The sequence below is a fragment of the Amphiprion ocellaris genome, chromosome 9, assembly GCF_022539595.1.
Source record: "Amphiprion ocellaris isolate individual 3 ecotype Okinawa chromosome 9, ASM2253959v1, whole genome shotgun sequence".
Lineage (NCBI taxonomy): Eukaryota > Metazoa > Chordata > Actinopteri > Pomacentridae > Amphiprion > Amphiprion ocellaris.
Window position 1 is genome coordinate 19183231 of NC_072774.1, and position 21237 is coordinate 19204467.

General features: G+C 40.4%; 1 protein-coding gene across 2 annotated transcripts in view; it reads left to right on the forward strand.

Annotated features, from left to right (window-relative positions):
• The first annotated feature begins 2574 nt into the window (after window positions 1-2574).
• The window catches only part of slc9a1a (solute carrier family 9 member A1a), a 30779-nt gene continuing 12116 nt past the window's right edge, over window positions 2575-21237 (forward strand). Inside the window, exons 1-6 of one of the 2 annotated variants that reach the window (XM_023285469.3) lie at window positions 2575-3748; window positions 12869-13341; window positions 14596-14846; window positions 17141-17358; window positions 18374-18576; window positions 20923-21012. In XM_023285469.3, coding sequence (XP_023141237.1) covers window positions 3457-3748; window positions 12869-13341; window positions 14596-14846; window positions 17141-17358; window positions 18374-18576; window positions 20923-21012 — 1527 coding nt within the window. In that variant the 5' untranslated portion in view covers window positions 2575-3456. The remainder of the gene's footprint in view (window positions 3749-12868; window positions 13342-14595; window positions 14847-17140; window positions 17359-18373; window positions 18577-20922; window positions 21013-21237) is intronic. The other variant, XM_023285471.3, reaches the window with a different exon arrangement.

Here is a 21237-nt window from a genome sequence, read left to right on the forward strand (position 1 = left end):
AATAATATGAAAGAAAGCAAAAACAAACACATTCTGGACTGCAGGCTTGGTCACCGGGGTTCAATAAAATTGTTTTTGACTGATCTCAGATGAATACCAAGCTTTCAACATGCAGCTCTTTTTGCTTCAGACTAGCGATTTATTTTTGCTGAGTACAATTTATCTTTGATCAAATCTGAATTTTTGGCTTCTACTCTTCAGTAGAGTGGCCTTGAACTCTAAGGTCTTTAGGTTCATGTGGTCTTGAAGCACACAGTGGATTTGCTATAAGTAGTTTCAGCACGAGTATGATGGGCTGGCCATGTGATTAACTCCATCTTCCTGAGTAATTTCCTTCATATCCTCTAACCACAGCACTGTGCCTCCTATTATTATTCCAAGGGTTTGATGGCATTTGAAATCATGTTGTAGAAATCTGGGATCATGCAGCTAAGCTCTCGGCGTTACAGCTTCACCACAACAGAGCGGAAGGGGGTAGATGTAGGCTATGGATTTTGGGTTCCAACACTGACAGGCTATAACAGACTATTTTGCGAAGTCATGCTTGGTGTAGTATACATGTTCTCTTGCAAAGTGTGATAGTGATAGCTACAATGGTAAACCTACTTACTGCATAAATAGACAATAGTTGTTCTGTATAAATGCATTAGTAAATTTACAGTTAGCATAGAAAATGAAACTAATAGTTGTCTTTCTCCACCTCACATAGGCGTTAGCATGGACAGGAACAAAGGGCTGTAAAATATCACACCTTACAATCACAAAGAGTAATAAAAACCTTGAGAAAGACAGAAATGACTAACAGCACAGACACCCTGTCGCCTAACTCTGACTGTATGTGTATTATGCAGCACACTGTTATCAGCATTGACCATATCTTATTAAGGGTGTACCCCAGATTATTCTGACAGACTAGACATCATCTAATCTAGTTTTGTCTGGAAGGTTTGCCTCAGAAAATTAATATGTGCCTTTCAATGGTCAGTCTCTTGCCTATAATCAACCCATGTCTCTCTTCATTTCTTGTCTTAGTGGCCAAAGTGTTGGGGGCCCCAGACAATGTAAAATTCTCAGGTGGAGTCACTCTTTAGGATTTATACCTGTAATTTTACAGTTACTTTACAGTAGCAGGGGGAAAGTGACAAAGCAGAAGTTGTTTGGATGTTAAAGTGCCTCTTCAGTCGTAAATGTAACTCTCAGAAATAACTTTGGACCATTGTTCTATCTAGAATGTGCAGATCTATAAATTCCACACACCTAATCATGCACTGCAGCTGAAGCAGAATATAACTAACCTATGACTCTGCTCAAACAATGTAAGACTGCACCTCTCCACAAAGTTGCAAGTTGTAATACTTGTGCAAATTTAGCCATACAAAGTGATTCTGAAGAAAGATGATGATACAGAAAGACCCACCCTGCAAGTTGACAGGATTGGTTCCTTTGGTTTATTATGTTTTAATCTCTAGGACAATACATTGCAGTTCTGAGGTGGAAATGTTGTGCAATGACGTTGACTGCTTATTTTGCTCATGCTATGTCCTCTAGCACATGAAAAACACTATGTGGACATGTTTTCAAGGTAGAAAACTTCTAGAGTTCTCGGTGTGGAAAGCAGATATTTTCCATTACCAACTAATGCGTCATATGTTTCCCTATGAATCATTTAGTCTATAATTTCCAATTATTATTTATCTCACTGGCTTTGCTTTATACACTTTGCATGGCCAGTCTGCCACTTCAGGCTCAACTTTAAGCACAGAGAAACATCACTGACTTGATAATCCTGCAGCTTGACTTGAAACCAAGCCACCCGTGTAAAACAACAAGCCTGTTTCTACTCATTGGTTTTGTTATTTCGGAAATTACAGGTTACTAAACCAGGAAGGTGTGTTTAGAAATGCTGTAGTACACTGAGTCATAATTTTGAACTTGCAATGCAAATAGTTTCCAAGGCCGCTCCCATTGGCATAGATTGTTTGGTTTTGATCTGCACTAAATCCACTATCATAGCATGCATGCACTTCAGTTGTCCAAGGGTCATCGAACAACATAGTAAGCTCTTATTGGCTCTGGGGGCTGTTGCTGGTAGCTGACACAGACCACTGACCTCTTAGAAAAACGTGATGCCCTCAAAGGACTTTCATAGCCAGCTAAAATCAATTTCTGCAGGTATAGGCATCTCTCATCAGCGCTCATGATGCTAAATCACATCATGCTTAATCAGTATTCAGGTATTCAATGAGCTAGTGTTCTTGAGCATAATTGAGATTTAGGCAGATGCACAGGCTCACTATGGTTATATCTACGTGATCAGAGAATCAAAGATCCATCTGTATAATGAATAAATTCAAAGGATCCTTGAACTGCTTTCTGGACTGTGGCCTGTAGTTAACCCTGACCTCTATGCAGCAGCAATATGAGACCACAGCAGTATTGCATTACTGTCATTCATTAACACAGAGTCAACACAACCCATGTAGCAGCAGATTTTGTGGAGAAGAATGGTGAGGATATTTTTCCTTCCACCTATGAGACACCTTAAGCCTCCATTCCTATAGGTGTCACTACAGTCGGACAAACCCCCTCCTTTTCCACTCCACTCCTCCTCCTCCCATCCACGGAACCTCCGCGAAAGGGTGTGCGTTTTGAAGGTTGCACGAAGCTATAACACCACTGCAGACGAGACGAGTCGCCACTTGGCTCTGACAGCCCGCGACAAGCCCCTGAATCCTGGGCGGAGGCAACACCCCAAGTCTTCCTCCATCCTCCCTCTCTGTGAACTCAGCCTCAACCCCCTCCACACGTCCTCCTGGGCACACGGTGGTGATGCCGCATCCACGGACATTAATATCAGAAAGTTGAAAATTACACAGGGCACACGGCAAAATGCAAAGTGGCAGCTCCGTGGCTTCTCTTCAAGGTCAGTATCTGAGCACCGCCGCCGCACGGACGAGTTTCTCGGGCAGTCGGAGGGGAAGAAGAGCCGTGGAGGGGATGCCGCTGTGTGTCGCTTCGCCTCCAGCATCAACAACGACATCTTTCACGGACGAGGACGTTGACAGGCACTGACACGGAAACTTGTGAAGCACCGCTGTAAAGAACAACCAGGTTGAGCTTTTTGCACCTTTAGTGTCTGCGCTGTTCTGAGGGAAAAGAAAGAAAAAGAAAGTCTCCAGCATCTTGGCGTTTCCTGCTTTCTGCCACCAACGGCCCTGCGTCGGTGCGACTGTTCACCTGGCTACGGGGAGCAACGTCGGAGTCAAGCTAGCTAACCTCGGCAGAATGACTGTTTGGTTCGGGTTAAGCTAGCCGAACCGACAGGTGAAGTCAGTTGGTTAACTCACGTAACGTTGCGAAGTTGTAAGCAACTCTACTTCCTTGTACTTGCTCAGTGTTTCAAAACGAACTTGTACCAATCTATTTCTTTTTCAAATCACACCGCCTTTCTACAACATGCCTTCGAGGACGGGGTCACACAGCCCGGCCGGCTTCGGGAAGAGTTTACCGGAGCGGGGGCTGCTCCTGCTGATGGTTCTGGTGTTTCTGGAGGGCTCCGTGCTGCCTCTCGGAGCTGCCAGCTCTCCGGATACTAGCCACCAGACAAATTTGGGCGACCACCAAGGGACACACACAGGACCTAACTCCACTAAAAAGCCTTTTCCTGTGCTGGCAGTCGAGTACGACCGCGTACAGATCCCATTTGAAATTTCATTATGGGTGCTCCTTGCATCGCTAATGAAATTAGGTGAGTATCATGTGGATGTTTCGTATGTTGTGTTAAAGCTGCCTGTAGCCTTTTCAGGAAATGCTTGTTGAGCAAGTTGTTTCAGGAAAGTTAGTACAGATGCACAGTTGCCTTATCTCAAAACGAATACATACAGAGTCTGATTTCTCAGCCTTCTTGAATCCAAATTACCAGAGAACACAGGGTTAAACTACGGTTTACCAGATGAACAGATAACACCAGCAGGATGGATAAATCAATTGGCACCTTGCTTGTATTCAGTACACCAATTAAAGATTGCTCTGGCATGCTGACATAACAAGTTTGAGCAGAAAAGCACAGTTCAGTCAGCGGCAGGGTGAATCTGTATTGCTGGTCAGCCAGATTACTCATCAGGTCTGTCAGTTTCACGTGGAGAGGACGTTTTAGAGCTTTGTTTACTCCCTGCCTCAGTGATGAGTAAGCAGCTTAATGCAGCAGTCTGCATGTTGGAAAGCAACTACTTGGCAAGTTTTGATAACAGGGGCAACTTGCTGCTATACTGTTGTGAGGCAAAGCTTCACAACATTGTCACGAAGGATGTTTTGAAGGCAGCAAGCTAATGTGAGGTGATTCAGTCCAAGATCTTAGGTCCTCAACAGTAATGCACACAGAAAGACTTCTGTTCAGCTCTATACTTTCCTCTGTTACTTGTTTCCTTGCCTTTTGTTGCTCCTCCCCTCTCCTCCTTCATTTTATTTACTCTCCTGTCTTTTCCCTTAATCATCAGTTCCTTGTCATGCTGTGCTTTCCACAGACCTCTGCATTGTCCCCAGCTATCTTTGTCTAAAAGCCAACAGCTTGTCACTTGCCTGTGACATCAGGGACCTGACTGAGCAGCAGCATGTAGCCAGGGCAGATATTGCCTCATGGTCTGGGCGGGAAGCCCAGTGTCTCGGGGGAAAGGACAACCAGAGTGGGACCACCTGGCTCGGGTGGCTTAATTGTAGGACGCAGCTCAAGGACTTTGAGTGAAATGGGAGAGAGAGTGAGTTGAAGGAATGATGAAAGTAAAGGGGGCAGAAGGGAGGCAGAGAGAAGTGAGAGTGGCAGACAGCAACAGCAGACAGTGGTGACCTTAAGCCTCTGATTATCCCAGGACTGCTGAAAATGTGCTGCGGGTAATTCAATGTGACTGCTACACCGCTCTGCCTTGGTCATGTCTCTGATTCATGTACATCGACTTTATTTCTTACAAGCCCAACTAAAAGCATATCCACAGTCCATTCATCCCTTAAGCAGCCCTGCCTGAGCACGGTGCTTCTCTCTCCTTATTTTTCACACAAGTGCTTTTCTTGAATTCATTATATCCAGAGCAGAAGCTTTTCATATATATCAATACCAAATCATGTAATTTCACAACGAACCTGCTCTAATGATTTTATAGAACTAAAGTCTTCATATTTATGAGACATTCTCAGTTTTGGCTCTAATTGCGCTACAGATGAGGTATTAAGCTAAAACAATAACAAGTCTTTGTCAGTATATGACTAAACAACAGCACTTGGCTGGAAGTGCACTATGTAGTTCTCATTTGTTGACTTTACCTGCATCTTAGAAGGAAGTGTGTTTTTGAAAATATCTGCTTAGTTGTAATTAGGAAGAGAAAATGTTAACAAGTTGTTATTGAAATGACCTTGCATTCATTTTGTGAATGCAGTATGTGACATATCATAGCAAGACACTATAAAAACAATACTTCATCTGCAGATTGTAGAAGGATGTAATCCTTATAGTAGTTCATAGCTTCATTAAACATCTACCAGGAAGTGACCTTCAGAATCTACTTTTGGTGAGATTAGGTCTGATAACATTCTCTAGAAATACATGAGTAGGACACACCGTATGATAATTACCAGTGAAGCCGCTTGATTCCTGCATTTCCCTCCTTCAGACAAAAGTCCTTGTAACATGTCTGACAAGTTCACTTAGTCTCACCTTCCATCTATAATTCACAACTTAGCAAACAATTTGAAGAGAAGGTGTGCATTACTCGAGTGTGACACTCCATGAAGGCCACACACAATTACATGCGCAGTTGCTGTTATCTGAGTATAGTTTTTGCTGTAGTGGGAGTCGGGCGGCAACCTGAGCCTCATCTCTTCTGTGTAGGAGTCAAGAAAAGGGAGTGAGCATGAGCTAAATAGAGGAAACTGACTTGGAGAATGTCTTTTTTTAGTTTTGTTAGAATTGTGGTTCTGTGACGTGGACCTGTTTAACAATAATAGCTTTTGATTGCTTTCATAAAACAATGTAACAGTATCATCACAGATGTTGTAGCATATTTTACACACAGTGATTGTTAAGTCATGAATATATAAACAACAGAAGTTTTATTGTGAGTCAGATTTGCCAATAAAACAGCAGGGGAAAGTTTGGTGCTTGGACAGAACTGTTTAACTGGTTGTTGTCAGTGCAAGTTGGTATATTATATTTCAACAACTTGTAGTATTTTAATTACATATCACACATGAAATGTTAACTACTGTGAATGCTATGCTCACGAGATTAAGATAGCAGAGATCCAGGGAAATGCAGAAGACAATACTCATCTGTTCCTGAATCCAAGGTATTCATGGAGGGGTTAGAGGTTAGCGAGAGCAGAGTTTTGGAAACATTCACTGATAAAATTGTCTATTGTCATTGTTGTGCCACGAGAACTAGCACATATCCCGTGGAAATGCCTGCAATATATGCTTCAGCAGTCACAACATGACTGTGCTCAACATTGTTTTTGCCTGGCTTCATCTACATACAGGCAAGCCCTGCTTTAGCATTGTAAGAAATGTTTTAACGGTTTTCATTTTACCTACCCTTTTGTTTCCATATTTTTGTTTCTTACACCTGAGGTAGTGCAAAATTGTGGGTCATTTGGTTCATTTTTTATGATCAAATCTGGTTCTCACAGTAGCGACAAGTTTAATATATACATTGCACTGAGGTGAATTGAAATTTCCAAAGAAACCACTGTCTTGATTGCAACTATTTCTGGAATTCTGAAATTGTTTAAGTTCATTTGTTTTCTGTGTAAATGGTTCCCCAAGAGACCTGCCCATACCTTAAAAGCTTTATCTACAGTAAACAGTTGATGATAACTGTTGGTGGGGCTGATAATGAGAGACGTTATCAGTGTGACTGGATTTGTGCGTGTATTCGTGCTAGAACAATAACTGTGCCTTGTCCTACTTCTGAAGGTACTGTATTTTTTTTTTAGATTTTTTTAAAGCCAGAACCAACCAAGAATTGGCGTGTAGTGAATTTGCAGTGAAACAGGGTCTGGTCACACTTCGACAAGATAGATGGTTCTTGATGAGTGAGTTTAATTCATGTACTTGCTATGAAGGATTTGGCAAGCCCTTAAGAAATGTGACCTTAATATTGTCCTTATCTATATTGCCTGTGTGGGAAATATTATCAGTACATCGTTAGCCACCCCACCCTTGGCAATGCTTGACTCAAATTGTACTCCACTTATCTTTATTGTGTTATTTAAGTTACAACTTGACCCAGAATATTTGAAGTCTTCTTAACAGAATGAGACATTCACATGCTCCTAACCTTAAGAACAATTGTTTTTGCCTAACTTTCAGTAAGATTACCTTACATCAAGTCAATGTCAAAGACACTCATGCAAACAGCCTTTAAAACAGTAATTAATATTGATTGGTTTGTCACTCTAGCAGCACAGTTCTTAAAATTGTAAATCTTCTAAAGCCAAATCTTCAGCCCTTTGTTTGCCGTCTCCCCATTTAATACATCACTTGGGGTTATGAGTATAATATTGCTTCACCAACATTTGATACTGTCACTGAATTGTACTCCACTCAGTAGTTACGGGAGAAGATATCTTTGTGGATTACAATAAGGATCAAATAGATGTGTTGGCGTGTTAACACCCCAGCCATTGCCATAGCTCAGGAATCAAGCATTAGCCAGCAGTGGTTTTGTGATATGACGCCAGGGATCATAGTGAATTATACCAGCACAAGACCACATTGAATAATTTAAACCGATACTGGTCTTGCACAAGCAACTGGAGGAGCACAATGGTCTGCATCAAACAATCAAACAGTGACTCACTACAGCTTATCTTTTACAAAGCACTGTTGTCAGGAACAAGGCCTACATCACTCTAAAATAAATGTGCTCCTTGAACTTTCTGTGAACACTAAAGTCTTGGAAACCCAGCCAGCCAGTTTAACATCATGATTTCAAGGAGAGAAAATCAAATTAATGGATAATCAGTCACCACCTTTAACAAAGAGACTGTTTAAATGTTTTCTCTCCTTTGTGCTTGCTTAATCTAGCTGATTTGGTTGCCAGTGGTTCACAATTAATCACCTGGCAACAGGGCACAGGTCTTGGCTTTGGAAATGATAATGTGTAGCAAGTCCCAGGCTGTGCTGACTCTGGGTACACATGCACAAGTGAAAGAGCTGCTACCCTTTGCTGGTTTTCAATAACCTTGCTGCATAAAGGCTCTCAGGAGGGACCGAGGCAAGGACACAGCAGCTACTTTTATTCAGACAAGACAAACTGCCCGATCGTCTAGTTTTAGAATGCGGCATAAAAGTCTTTATATCAGTTAAATACTTTACACTTTTTCATGCATTGTTCACAAGAGAGCACTTAAGATGTATCTCTTTCATTGACATGTCTTGACAATGCTGCAGTTGTGTGTCATGAGTACTTCTTTGAAGTTCGCTTCCCTCCTTTTCACTGTCTTATCTCCTGTGATATGGCTCTTCACTTGATGAGCACTGAAAGTCATAAGTGGAATCATACAAGGAAGCTTTAAGAATGTGCCAACTCTCACCACTTAGCCTTGGTTGGATACTTCAGGCTTCCTTGACTGAGTCTTTTGTCCAAAGTCCAGGACGTGTCGAGAGTTTTTACACGTGGAAGGGTCGATATTGATGCTGTCTTTTTGTCCACTCTTGGTTATTTAGCACACAGTCTTCTTCGTGTCCCTCTTGGTCTTCCATGAATGATAATGGGCCATTTAGAGTTTCATTCTTGGATCCAGTATTGAGAATGCCAAGGCTCAAGGCACCAGCAGTAATACATTTATACAATCCAGTCTTGACCTGTTTGCCTCTTCCTCGAGGACTGCACTGCCCAACATTTTATCAAAGGTTTTCATGTAATGACTTTGCAAAGCTTAGAAGTTTAAATGGTTTAGACGTGCTTTGCTGAAGTTTTATCTTTCCTTGAGAAATAACCCGCATTCATTTGTATTACTGAATTTAACGTCTGTTCAGAGACACACAAAATTCACATTTGTCCCATTAATTATTTTCAATAACGTTTTCATTAACTGCATTTTAATAAGGGTAGATCTCATGCTGTGACATTTAAGATCCTGATCACGTTCTGTGTAAATGAGTGCCATTGCTATGATATGGAAAGATAGTAAGTGATAATATGGAATTAATCCTGGAACCCAGCTCTGCATTTAGCTCTAACCCTAAGAGAACTTTACCTAATTTGTTGACCTTCTGATTCATATGCCTGTTAGCTTTATTTATTATCTGTTATTTATTTTTTTCATTATCTAAATGGAAGTTCGGTGTGGCTTATTCATGGGTCATGAGGGAGTCGGAGCTGTGAACCCAAAGCACTCTGACTCAAGATCATTATTTAATGTCATGCAGAAAAACACTTTAAACAAGGGATCATGGGACTGCTTGCCCTCTAATAATACCCCTGCTTGGTTTCCCATGCTGCCCGTCTGCATTCAGTCATACTTTTTTCTTCTTAGAAGAGCTTTGAAAAAGTGCATGAGACCAGGTTTCCCTTTAGTCAAACTGCTGTATAGCCTAATAGAATTGTTCAGTGGAAAGCACCAGAGGCCACTTTTAGGTGTGTCGGCATTATTGACTTTTTGAGATCTTGTCCAACACTAAGTTCTCCCTGTAGGTGTTGCTAAAAATAAGCACGTTATTTAAATAACGAGTTTTGTGTTCTCTGTAATTTTCCGTGCACGTGCTGTAGGCTATTATTACTTGATTAATACGATAAACTACACGGTGAGGCTTAGATAGTATTGTAAGTTTCTGTCTTGTTGTACTTTTTTTCAGTACTAGTGGACTAAACAGAGGATGTTTATTTTTCCTTAGTATACAAGTGAAATCATAGATATGCAAATTGCTTCCTCAGAAAGTCCCTCAAGGTCTGACTTTTACAAGTAAGATATTTTTTAGCAGACTGAGATTCTTTCAATCTTTTAACACTTTGTTGCCATCTTTTACCTTGTCATAGGTTGAACAAACCTGCTTTCTAATAAAGGAAATGCTATATTTTGTAGTATATAAATTATAAATTCTTAGGGAATAGCAAACAGATATGAACTTCCATAGTTGCTGGGAGAATTTTTATGTCAAACACTATCATGGGCATAATTTGAGGAAGACCTTTCACTGTAATCTAGTCTGTGCAGCTGAGAACCATTTAGCTGGCAGTTTTCAGGCAACAGAGGTCTCTGTAGTGTTGATGTCTCTAACACATTTAGACATGGCTTTCTAATTAAGTAACGGTGTCTGTGGGATTTGTGATGTTCTGATCACTGAGGTGCTAATTTATGGTGCTAATTTAGCTTTAATTTGGAAGCCTCCAGTGACCAGATTGATGCTGTCTTCTGGAGGGATTTTGTGCTTCCAATAGTATCAGAGGTAGCTACGGAATGTACATCCTGCTTATGGCACTTATGACAGAATGTTTTTGTTAACCCACCTGACCGCTGAGCCTCTTGGGAGTAGTGGGTGGAGCTTGTTTTCTAATGAAGTTCTTTCAAAGAAGAGGAGCACTTGGGCTCTGACATCTCATTTTGGGGGAAGTAAGGTCTCTGTAGACCAATGAAGAAAATGCCTCTTGTTGTGTCTTTTTCAGAGGCCCAAACCTCCAGCTGCATGCAGCTGTGTAACCCACAAATATGCACTTGTTAAACTTGTGTTCTGAAACACTAACAGTGTTGTCCTCAAGCTACCAAAGCTTTAAACACCATCACTACAGATGTTTGTGTGCCTGAATAGAATTTCTGGTGCAGGACTTTTACACACTGTGAATACAAACCCATGTAACGTAAATGATCTGTTTACTTGCATTGGTAAGCTCATGTACAGGCAGAATGTGTGCAAGGCCAGAAAATTGCATAACAAAGTGGGATGTGCTAATGAGTGAGCATTAATTAGCTGCTCCACTGTCCACATTGTATAAATGTAAGCAAATCTGAGCAGGCCTGAGCTGTTTAATTGTCCGTCCCTCCCCTCGTTTCTCAGGTAGGAGAACACACCCTGCAGTTACTGTACCAGATGGAGCTGTTGTCACTGCACCCTTCGTTCTTGTCCCAAAGCTCTTGAAACTTGTAGCTTTGGTGCATATTGATAGTTTAACATGTGGATTTGTTTGTCTAAGAGTATTACAACACCATAGGTTAAAATACGCTGTGTACACAAATTACCATTTGAATCTAGATTTATAGGTTTGGGTGAACCACATGGTTCCATAAAATAGCTCTAAGTTATGGTGGACATGAAAAACAACTTGTTGACATGGGTTAATCAACACATCTTATTCACATCTTAATATAAACACACTCAGCAAAATATAGTTCATATTGTGTCATCCGGAAGAATATAGAATCTGTTCGGGGTGTGAAATATGAAGGTGTCATTTCACATGTGGGAGCATCTATCATCAGGGATTGTGTTTGCACAAAACACCATGAAATTGCAAAATGTGTCAAATTCAGTGTTATTCAAGTGGCATTATTTTCTGTGATGCCACTCACTGTTCCCCTGGTCACACTGATTATATCTATTCAATGATATGCGATGCCATATTATCTACCCCCACAAGATTGTTTCGCCAGCATGTGAGCGTGTACCCTTGGTTCATATTTCTGTGCATGTCTTGTGTGCCCATGTTAATCCACCATGTTGTCATTTGGCAAAGCACCACCTACAAAATGACATGTCGTGTGCTGCAGTAGGGTAGTGTAAATATAGCTGGGGAAAACACTCCACACTATGAGATGCAGGCTGCTGTCCTTTTGAAGTCTTCACCTCCCTTTTGTTTACTATTTTTCAGAGGCTACAGTTGTCCTGTCACCTCACGGTGCGTGCATAGTCTGTATTTAGGATTTTGTGTGAAACTTAGTTACTATGCTTAAGCCTAGCTGTTAGAGTCAAAAAGGCAGCCTCTAAAGTACAACATGGTCACTGGTGAGGCAATTGGGCAAGTCTAACTGCTCTTAGAGGCATTAGCGTAAACAGTTGTTGACGGTTTACTACAGAACTGTGCTGTCAACGATGCAGCCTCAAGCAATGGCAGATGAGTTATCACACTTCCGTGGAACTCCTGCAAGATTGATTTGCCCATGAAGAAAATGAAAGTTGAAAGATTCTTTTTTTTCACTTCACTGCTACTACTTTCTTATTTTCTCATCTCCTGAATGGAAGGCTGTGATAAATGTGTTTAAATTGTAACCTGGTCTTGCTGATCTGTCATTTGAGATCTGCTGACAATGAAGCTTTGCATATTATTTTAATTTTTTTTCCTTCATGAATTCACAAGGTCATGGTGTTGGCATCAGCAGCTACACAGCCAACTGTACACTTTTAATAATCTAAATCCAACTTTAAGCTTCAAGATCAGAGAATATCAGTAGTAGCTGAAAAAAGCAAATGAGTACAAGCATGCTCTGCCATGTCTACACAGCCTATGCAAAAATCACAAGTGTTTCCTTTGAATTTCGTACAAGCTTTGTCAGTGTAGAATACAGACTTTTGTACTGAAATTTACATGCAGTGTTGATGCAGTAGCCGTTCTGTTTTCCTGGGAGCTCTGCATTTTCAAGTAGCTGCGATGTCTAAAGCACAAGTTAGAATTAGTTGTCAAATGAGTTACATACTATGGGTGCAGAATGTCACAGGTGAGTGCTATTGTAATTTGTTACTTTGAGTTTACTTTAATGCGTAGATACGGTGTTGAAGCACAGGCACCAATCAGGCAGACACACTGACACAATTAATTTAATTCCCTCCCTCTGTCTTGTTTCGCTACATGTCATTGCAACTCGTCTTGTTTTCGTTTATTCTCCAGGGTTCCATCTGATTCCTCGTCTGTCCAGCATTGTGCCAGAGAGCTGCCTGTTGATTGTGGTGGGCCTGCTGGTGGGAGGCCTCATCAAACTAGCTGGAGAGGAGGTCCCACCAGTACTGGACTCTAGATTGTTCTTCCTCTGCCTGCTGCCCCCCATCATCCTGGATGCTGGCTACTTCCTGCCCATCCGCCCATTCATGGAAAACCTGGGCACGATCCTGATGTTTGCTGTTGTTGGGACTTTGTGGAATGCCTTTTTCATCGGGGGCGTACTGTATGGCGTTGCTCAGATTCAGCCAGCCAACCCATCAGACCTGCACCAACTAGAACTTTTGCCTTGCTTGCTGTTTGGCTCTATCATCTCAGCTGTGGATCCTGTTGCTGTGCTTGCTGTGTTTGAGGAGATTCACATCAATGAGCTGCTGCACATCCTGGTGTTTGGCGAATCACTGCTCAATGATGCTGTAACTGTGGTGAGTTACCGAAACTGGAAATAAGACACAATGTAGTGAAGTAGAGACTTTCATAATGCCATTTTCTTATGAAAAAAGTCTTTTCATTGTTTCATTGGCTTGCCAGCAATGTCAGCCTGGTAGATAAACGGCGGACATATGATACCATGTTATTGTATGAGCTCTTCTCCAAATAAAGCATTATGAAGAAACAATTAAAAGTTGTACATTACCTCTTCACCCAGAATGCTTCTCACTGGCACTAATTAAAATGTTGATGTTTCTGTGGCAAAGTCTGTGGTAAAGCTAAAACTCAGTGTTCATCATGAGATCAGATTGTGGAATTAAATTTTGTTCCTTTAAGCGTATAATGTACTGACCAGCCTCTCACCACACAATCATTCTCAGCTGACAGCAGACCAGCTGTTAGCTGGCCTTTTCCAATGCAGCACCATTTACAGTGTCAAGTTACTGACGGTGCTTGTGTTGTTCAGAGGCCTCAACTTTAGCTTTAATGACTTGGGTTTTTGTCATCAACTAGCACGACACTTGTATACGTGAACATTGTGCTAAATATTTCCATATATCTTCCCCAGTATATCCTTTATCTACTCTTCATGCTCATTCTCCAGAGCCATTGTCGACAGGTCATATGTTCAGCTACTAGTCTGGCACCACTGCACATTTATAAAAGATGGATGATACTATCCTACCATTTGCACAGAGGGGAACTCATGACCCTAGAAGAGCTTGGAAATTATTTTGTAGATTGACCTACTTGGCATTACTGGAGTTGGTATACACCGTCTGGGATACTTTGCAAGTGCTTGGTGCACAACTTAAAGTCTCTTTGTCAATTTGACACAAATGAAAAAAGGCACTACAGAAGACTTAGACATTGTGCTATATGTTGTGTTTGATGTTGCAAATACAAAATATGAACTGTATTTGTTCAGAATCCTTGATGATGTGACCTTTGGTTGTAGATATGTGATCTGCTGTGACATTTACCCATTTTTTTTTGTACAACGTGAAACTATTCCATAGTTCAAATCTACTTTTAGTAGCTTCCATATGAACTCTTTTGAATGCAGTCAATCAATATAGATGCATAGTGTATGCAAGTGTAAGTTGTTGTAAACACTTTGTCCCGTATCATAATCAGCATTCTTCTTTTCATATTCTGATGTGATCTGGCCATGTTCATTAACCCATGCTTTTTTTTTATCATTTACTCTTGTCCTCTACCCTTTCTACTATTCCTCTCTGTTGTAGGTACTGTACCACCTTTTTGAGGAGTATGCAGGCGTTGGCACAGTGACACTGTTGGACGGCGTCCTGGGAGTCATCTCCTTCTTTGTAGTTGCACTGGGTGGTGTTCTAGTAGGAGCCATCTATGGAATCCTGGCTGCCTTCACCTCACGCTTCACTTCCCATACGCGTGTCATCGAGCCACTGTTTGTCTTTGTGTACAGCTACATGGCCTACCTGTCAGCTGAAATATTCCACCTCTCCGGCATCATGGCGTAAGTTTGGGGATTGTTCTATAGACAGCCAAATAGAGAGAGAGAGAGAGAGACCAATGGAGTAACTCATTTTCAGAATCTTCTGTGCATACAGTAGACAACAAACTGAGTTCCCTTTTGTGCAAAATCACTAAATGTTGAACAAGTAAAAATTGTATCATACAAAAATAATCTTATTGTTAAATGGATTTGTATGGTATTTCATTGTAGGGATAGTTAAAAAGATGTTAAATGGACTACTCTGAATTTATGATTACCAAAGTACAAGCTCAGCCTAACTTAAGTAGGTAATCTGAGACCACTGCAACAAAAGTGATTATACATGCCGTCTCCAGTTGATGCGACTCACATGTTCAAAGTTATAAAATAAGCTGTGAACACTTAAACTTTCTCAATTTTGTCCTGTTTGTATTTAATGCAACATGGCTCCAGATGGTAATGAATTGCCTGAATAAGTAAGAAACCAGACAGTGAGACTTTATAAAGATGGGAGATTGAACAAGAACATTACAAGGCTACAGAAACACAGCTGAAACTGTTTCCTCAGTGGTGAGGAGGTATAGAAGGATCCATACTAGGTAAAACAGAGGGGCCTAGTAGCTGTACTGTTTAAACTTGTGTTACCGTGACTGTCCAAACAGTGTGAAGGACATTAGATGGTGTTAGCCTCTTTGGCTGTCCAAGAAGAAAATCATTGCTCATAAAACTGCAAGATTATTGTTTGCCAGAGAACATGAAAATAATTCTTCTTGGGCTTTGGCTAAAAAGAGAGAAGAAGTAAGATTTGAAAACATTTAGGTATATTGATCAGAAATGTAGTCACCTTTGTTGCACAATGCCTTGTGTTTCCTTGTTTTTATTCAGTTCAAAGGTTGTTGTGTACGTTCCCCTCATGTCATGACACTAGAACATTGGCAGCAGATTATTTGGGTGCTGTGGGTCGCTGTGTGATATGTGACTAAGTAACGTGCATGATTTCCATTTTATCTGTCAGTGGCTTTAATGTGATGTATTCACTGTGTAATTGTCTGTGTAATCTGCAAGCAATGAGTCATTGTTTCCTGTTTATACCAATTTTTAGAAGAAAAAACGACCTCAGTGTGCTTTTCCCAACTTCCTTATGTGTACTCTGTTTTAGATACATACTGTTTTCATTCAGTAGGTGTCTTTAAATCACTTTAGAGGCCACGTAGTTTTACCATAGTTAGCTCTAGAAATAAAACACATCAGACTAGAGGGGGCCTTGGTTGAGCCCCTGAGCTACTGTATGCTGGTTCAGCATTTAACAGCTGAATATCTACTGCGTCATGTCTGCTCTCTGGTATCTGTGAAACACTTCAGAGCTTTAAGGATTGTCCTCTCTGTAATGTAAAGTTTTGACATATGGCTCTTTCCTCAGTGGTTACGTCATGTTCTGTATATGACCTTGCCACTGGAGGGAAACTCTTATTTCAGTCCTGACAGACTACGCTGCGTATAACCAGTGGTATAATGAATTAATCTGATCTAACGCCACCCACACCAAGCCTGGATTTATTGGCATCTCAAAATTCTCTGAGGTGCCATTTCATCAGCTTCCCCTGTGCGAAGCATTCCATTTTCTGTTTAAGGATTTAGCTGCTATTGATGTTGCTGACAGAAGGGGCTGATATACAGAGTCTCTCCCCCTTGTGTCAGGGCCAGTGGGTGTGTAGCTTCAAGGACAATCCCCTGTGAAGCCTCTGGCTGTCTCATTGCACCTCACATCAAAATCTGGATTTGGCTTTTCCATATCAATTGCTCACAAAGGTGGAGTGAATCAGCTTACTGGTGTAAATTCTTTTCATCATTTCTCTAATGCCTTGAAAGCCAGACCAGTATTGACATGGAGGAGGAATGCCGGTGAATGTTGAGCAGCTGCTGTGGCTTATGGGAAACAGATGATGGTTGCTTTTGGCCTCCACATTTTTGACAGACAAACATTGCATGACTCTAGCATGGAACAGAGAAGTGATCACCAGACAGGGAGGAACTCATGCTCGGTAACCGGAGCTCTCCTTTAGTGAAAAACTATGACGTCACTGCTGCCGACTACTTAACTCAAGCTGCCACTTCATCTAAACTGCATTTTCCCTTAGAAATTTAAAGATTTGTGTTAATTGGCTTTATTTTACTAATGTGTTCAACAGTGTTTTGATTTGGATGGCAAGGAACAAGTTTAAAAACAAGCAAACTATTAAAATGTTTTATACATCCTCTACATTCACTCATGTTCCAACCTTTCAGCCAAGCTAACATTTGCCTCTTCTTTCTAGGTTAATAGCATGTGGAGCGGTGATGAGACCCTATGTGGAGGCCAACATATCCCACAAGTCACACACCACCATCAAATACTTTCTGAAAATGTGGAGCAGCGTCAGTGAGACACTAATCTTCATCTTTCTGGGCGTGGCCACAGTGGACGGACCTCACGCCTGGAACTGGACCTTCGTCACTGTCACTGTCATTCTGTGTCTGGTTGCACGAGTCATAGGTCAGCTCTACAAAAGTATTTTCACCACTTCTTCAAATAAATGCAATAGTGCAATGCTAGGTTGTGAAGTATTGTCATGCAACAAAGGAAGTATGTTATATTGTGTGTTAATGGAATTAATTCCTGGTAGATCTGTGTAATATTTTGTTTGGTTTTTATTGAAAAATCTTTGTACGAGACAGTCATTTCAGATTTTATTTTGAAGTGCTTTTGGTTTAACTAAGTTGTCATTTCAAGGGCTAAAAACAAATTGGAAAGCTCAAAATTGAAGCTTCTTTACTTTCAAATGGGGAAAACGTACAATAGTACAACCTAAAGGGAGGTTTTTTGTGCATAAAAAGGCTATGACCTCAGTACGGGAAGTGGGAGCAATGACTGGAGTAAATGTTACCATCATGTTTCATCACATGGCTGATGGTGTGTGAGAGAAACGGCTGCTGAGGACTTCCTCATTGACTTCGGAATGTCAGAAGTTCCTTTGTTGCTGATTTGTCATACTCTACACTGGTGTTTGTCAGAGAGAAATTGAAAGTGAAGACGTCATGAGTGTTTTGTTATTAAATTAACATTTTCATCCTCAGAAGGTAATGATTTGTCGATCATAATCAGTCAGTAATCGCACACATCGTGCTTCCGTCACATGATAAAATATGCTGTGATGGAAAACAATTCCAAGTTGTTTTTGTCTTGTTAGAGACATTTCTAGTGTTTTTGCAGGTTTTATGTTTTGTTTTATGATCAATCAAATATTAGTTGTCTTAGTGCCAACTACTGTCCTAAGTATGCTTTAGAATTGTACAGTTTTACTCATGTAGTATTTTTCTATCTTCCAAGCAGCACTTTTATTTCACTTCACTAGTAATTTATGTTTAAACAACTAAGTAGAAATGGGTTGTCCATGAAAATGCGAAATTGAATGCGAAACAAAATGTAAAACTGCTTAACTAGGTCTGTTACACACTCATAAAGTGTCTGACAGATGAAGCCAAATTAATTGTCTTGTTTTCCTTCCCAGGTGTGGTTGGTCTGACCTATGTAATCAACAAGTTCCGCATTGTCAAGTTGACCACCAAGGATCAGTTCATCATCGCCTACGGTGGCCTGCGAGGTGCCATTGCCTTCTCCCTTGGCTTCCTGCTGAACCAGGACCACTTTCCCATGAGAAAGATGTTCCTCACTGCCATCATCACTGTTATCTTCTTCACTGTCTTTGTACAGGTATGGGTGTCCTATCTAGGTTGTCTTTTTACGTTCTAAACTAACTTTAGTAGGAGAAAACTTAGAGATGTTGATTAATGTCGCCTGCATTAATGTCGCCTGCATTGACGTTGATGCTTATTTAAACTGTGTAAAGAGATTCTTGCAGTTAAACTCTCTTACTATGAAAACACATATGACAGATAAGACATTGTTCAGTTGTCCACTTTCCCATGTAGACAGTGCATATGGATTTTTTTGCATCTGTTGTTAGCAAGTATGTTGGTTTGCAAAAGAGCTCCTTTTGGTGTGGTATATTTGCATCTAATACTATTAATTTGAATTTTTGCTTGCACCACTGTTTGAATCCCAGTTGGCTAACACAGCTTTATTTAGTTTAGCATAGACTGTGTTTGCAGTCATATAGAGCATTGAGCATCAAATATATGAAATATAATGCATTTTCATGGAGATGCTGATTTATTACCTGTCTTAGAAAAAGGCCTTTTTGATCTCACATCAGTAGCTCAACCTGAAGTAGTTAGGTTGTCTTTTTTTTCTCAGCTTGTGCTGGTTTATGAAAATGTAATTTGGTGCTGTCACCTTGAAGTACAGTTCCAGACAGGTGAGATAATTCATGCATAAACTGTAATAACTATGTAGAAAGAACAAAGATATGGTTTATGTAAATTTCTGCTAAATCTTTTCACTAAGTAAACCTTAAGATAATATACAAAAATGGTCTATAAAGGAAAGCTAAAGACACACATACAGTGATTGTGTATGTATTAAGTTTTGACCATTTTAAGCACTGTGCACATGGTCAGATAAACCAGTCCCCAGGTGGAGATGGAAGGAAATTCTTGATTGTGAATTGAACCCAGAAAGGCAGCAGCTAAAATAAAACCCTGAAAACATGTTGTCTCTCCTCAGAGTCTAGATTAGAAACATATTTTATTCATAGTGCTGGATTCAGCACTGCACTCTGATGCTGTGACTGATGCAGACCAGAAGGTAGGAGACTCTTTTACCTGCAATGTGGAGTTAAAAATATGAGCCTATGTGAGTCAGAGTGGGACTGAGTGTGCGTTGTTATGTGTGAGAGAGTCTACATGATGTGAAGGGAAAACCTACACAATACGTTAGCAGTTTTCAAAGTGAGTAAGGTTCGATTGGTAAGAGATTCATAACGTTGGTAGTAAAGTTTCTTTGCATACATGCTGTATAGTGGCGTAGGGCATTATTAAAGAACAGGAATCTCATGCCAGTTTATGCTTTTACAGCCCAATCTTCTTGAGATGTAGAATGATACACTCATGCTTTTATGCGCATACAGGAACACGCACACACATACACATACACACACACACTCACCCCAAAATGCTGTAATGTTGTTTTTGCCAGCGCTCTTGGTTATGATCTGAAAGTGACCTTACAGAAGGCTGATGTTAGAATCTGTATTTCTGGATCCACTCTTTTGTGTAATGTTGCATTTTTCTCGATCATGTTGATGTCGTACTAATCCTACTGTATATAATCACACCTAACAATAATTCCTGAATAGCTAAAAATAAGGAGGAAAATGAAACTGATCTTTGCTTTTATGTATTTTTTGCTGATTTGTTTGCTTATGAACATGACAGGTTTAAGAAATATAGCAGCTCTTGCTCAACAATTACATACGTGCAAACAAATTTTAAACAGACTTATAATTTGTGTTTTGATCAGATTCCTCTCATGTAGAATCACAGTGAAATCCCTATACTATCAGGTTACTGATATGAAAAAAATACTGTAAAATTAAACTAATAATGTGTACTCTTTGACTCAATAGAACATTAAAGTTTAGAATTTGTCTTCAACTGAATTTGTTTTTGAAACAATTACCCCGTTCCCACTTGTATACTTAAAAGAAATCTGTTCAGGGAGCAATAATTGGATCTCGAAATATTGTTTGATGCTGTTTACAACCAGAAGGGCTTTCATGTGTTTGTCTTACAAGAATGTGGCTACATATTTGTTAAAGATTCAGATGTTTAAAGCTGAAACCCGAAACTTTGTGCATGTTGTTATCTTCCGATGCAGAGAGATTTACTGTCGGAAAAATTCATAAACATGCCACTGATCTTTGACTTGATTTCAGAAACCTGGACTAGTATAACCTGATGAGCTGAGGCAGTTTGTCACGGTGTAGAGAGTGTGGGTTTATGTGTTGCACATTATTTGGACACGCATAAAGATCGTAAAAACACTGCAGAGTAGAGTTTCAAAGCACTTGCACAGATTTAGGTGAAAAGATCCTGTTTCTGTTAGTAGCCAAGGCTGCTTACAGTCAGTAATGTTTTGTTCCTCTTGTCCTTCTTATAGGGTATGACCATCAAACCCCTGGTGGAGCTGCTGGCAGTGAAAAAGAAACAAGAGGCCAAGCGCTCAATTAATGAGGAGATCCACACTCAGGTACAACCTGTTCTCTATCCACAGCTGTCACTGTCACTGGAAATGATTTTGAGTGTTTACATGTATAGATGATCCTAAACCTTTTGGTAAGCATTTGACAAATGAAATATCGAAATGGTTTAAAAGGTTTTGAACCACAGGGCACAGTATAAATTCATTAAATACATGTAGAAAAGACTGATACATTCATCAACTTCCTCTTTCACCAAATTAAGTTGCCACTGC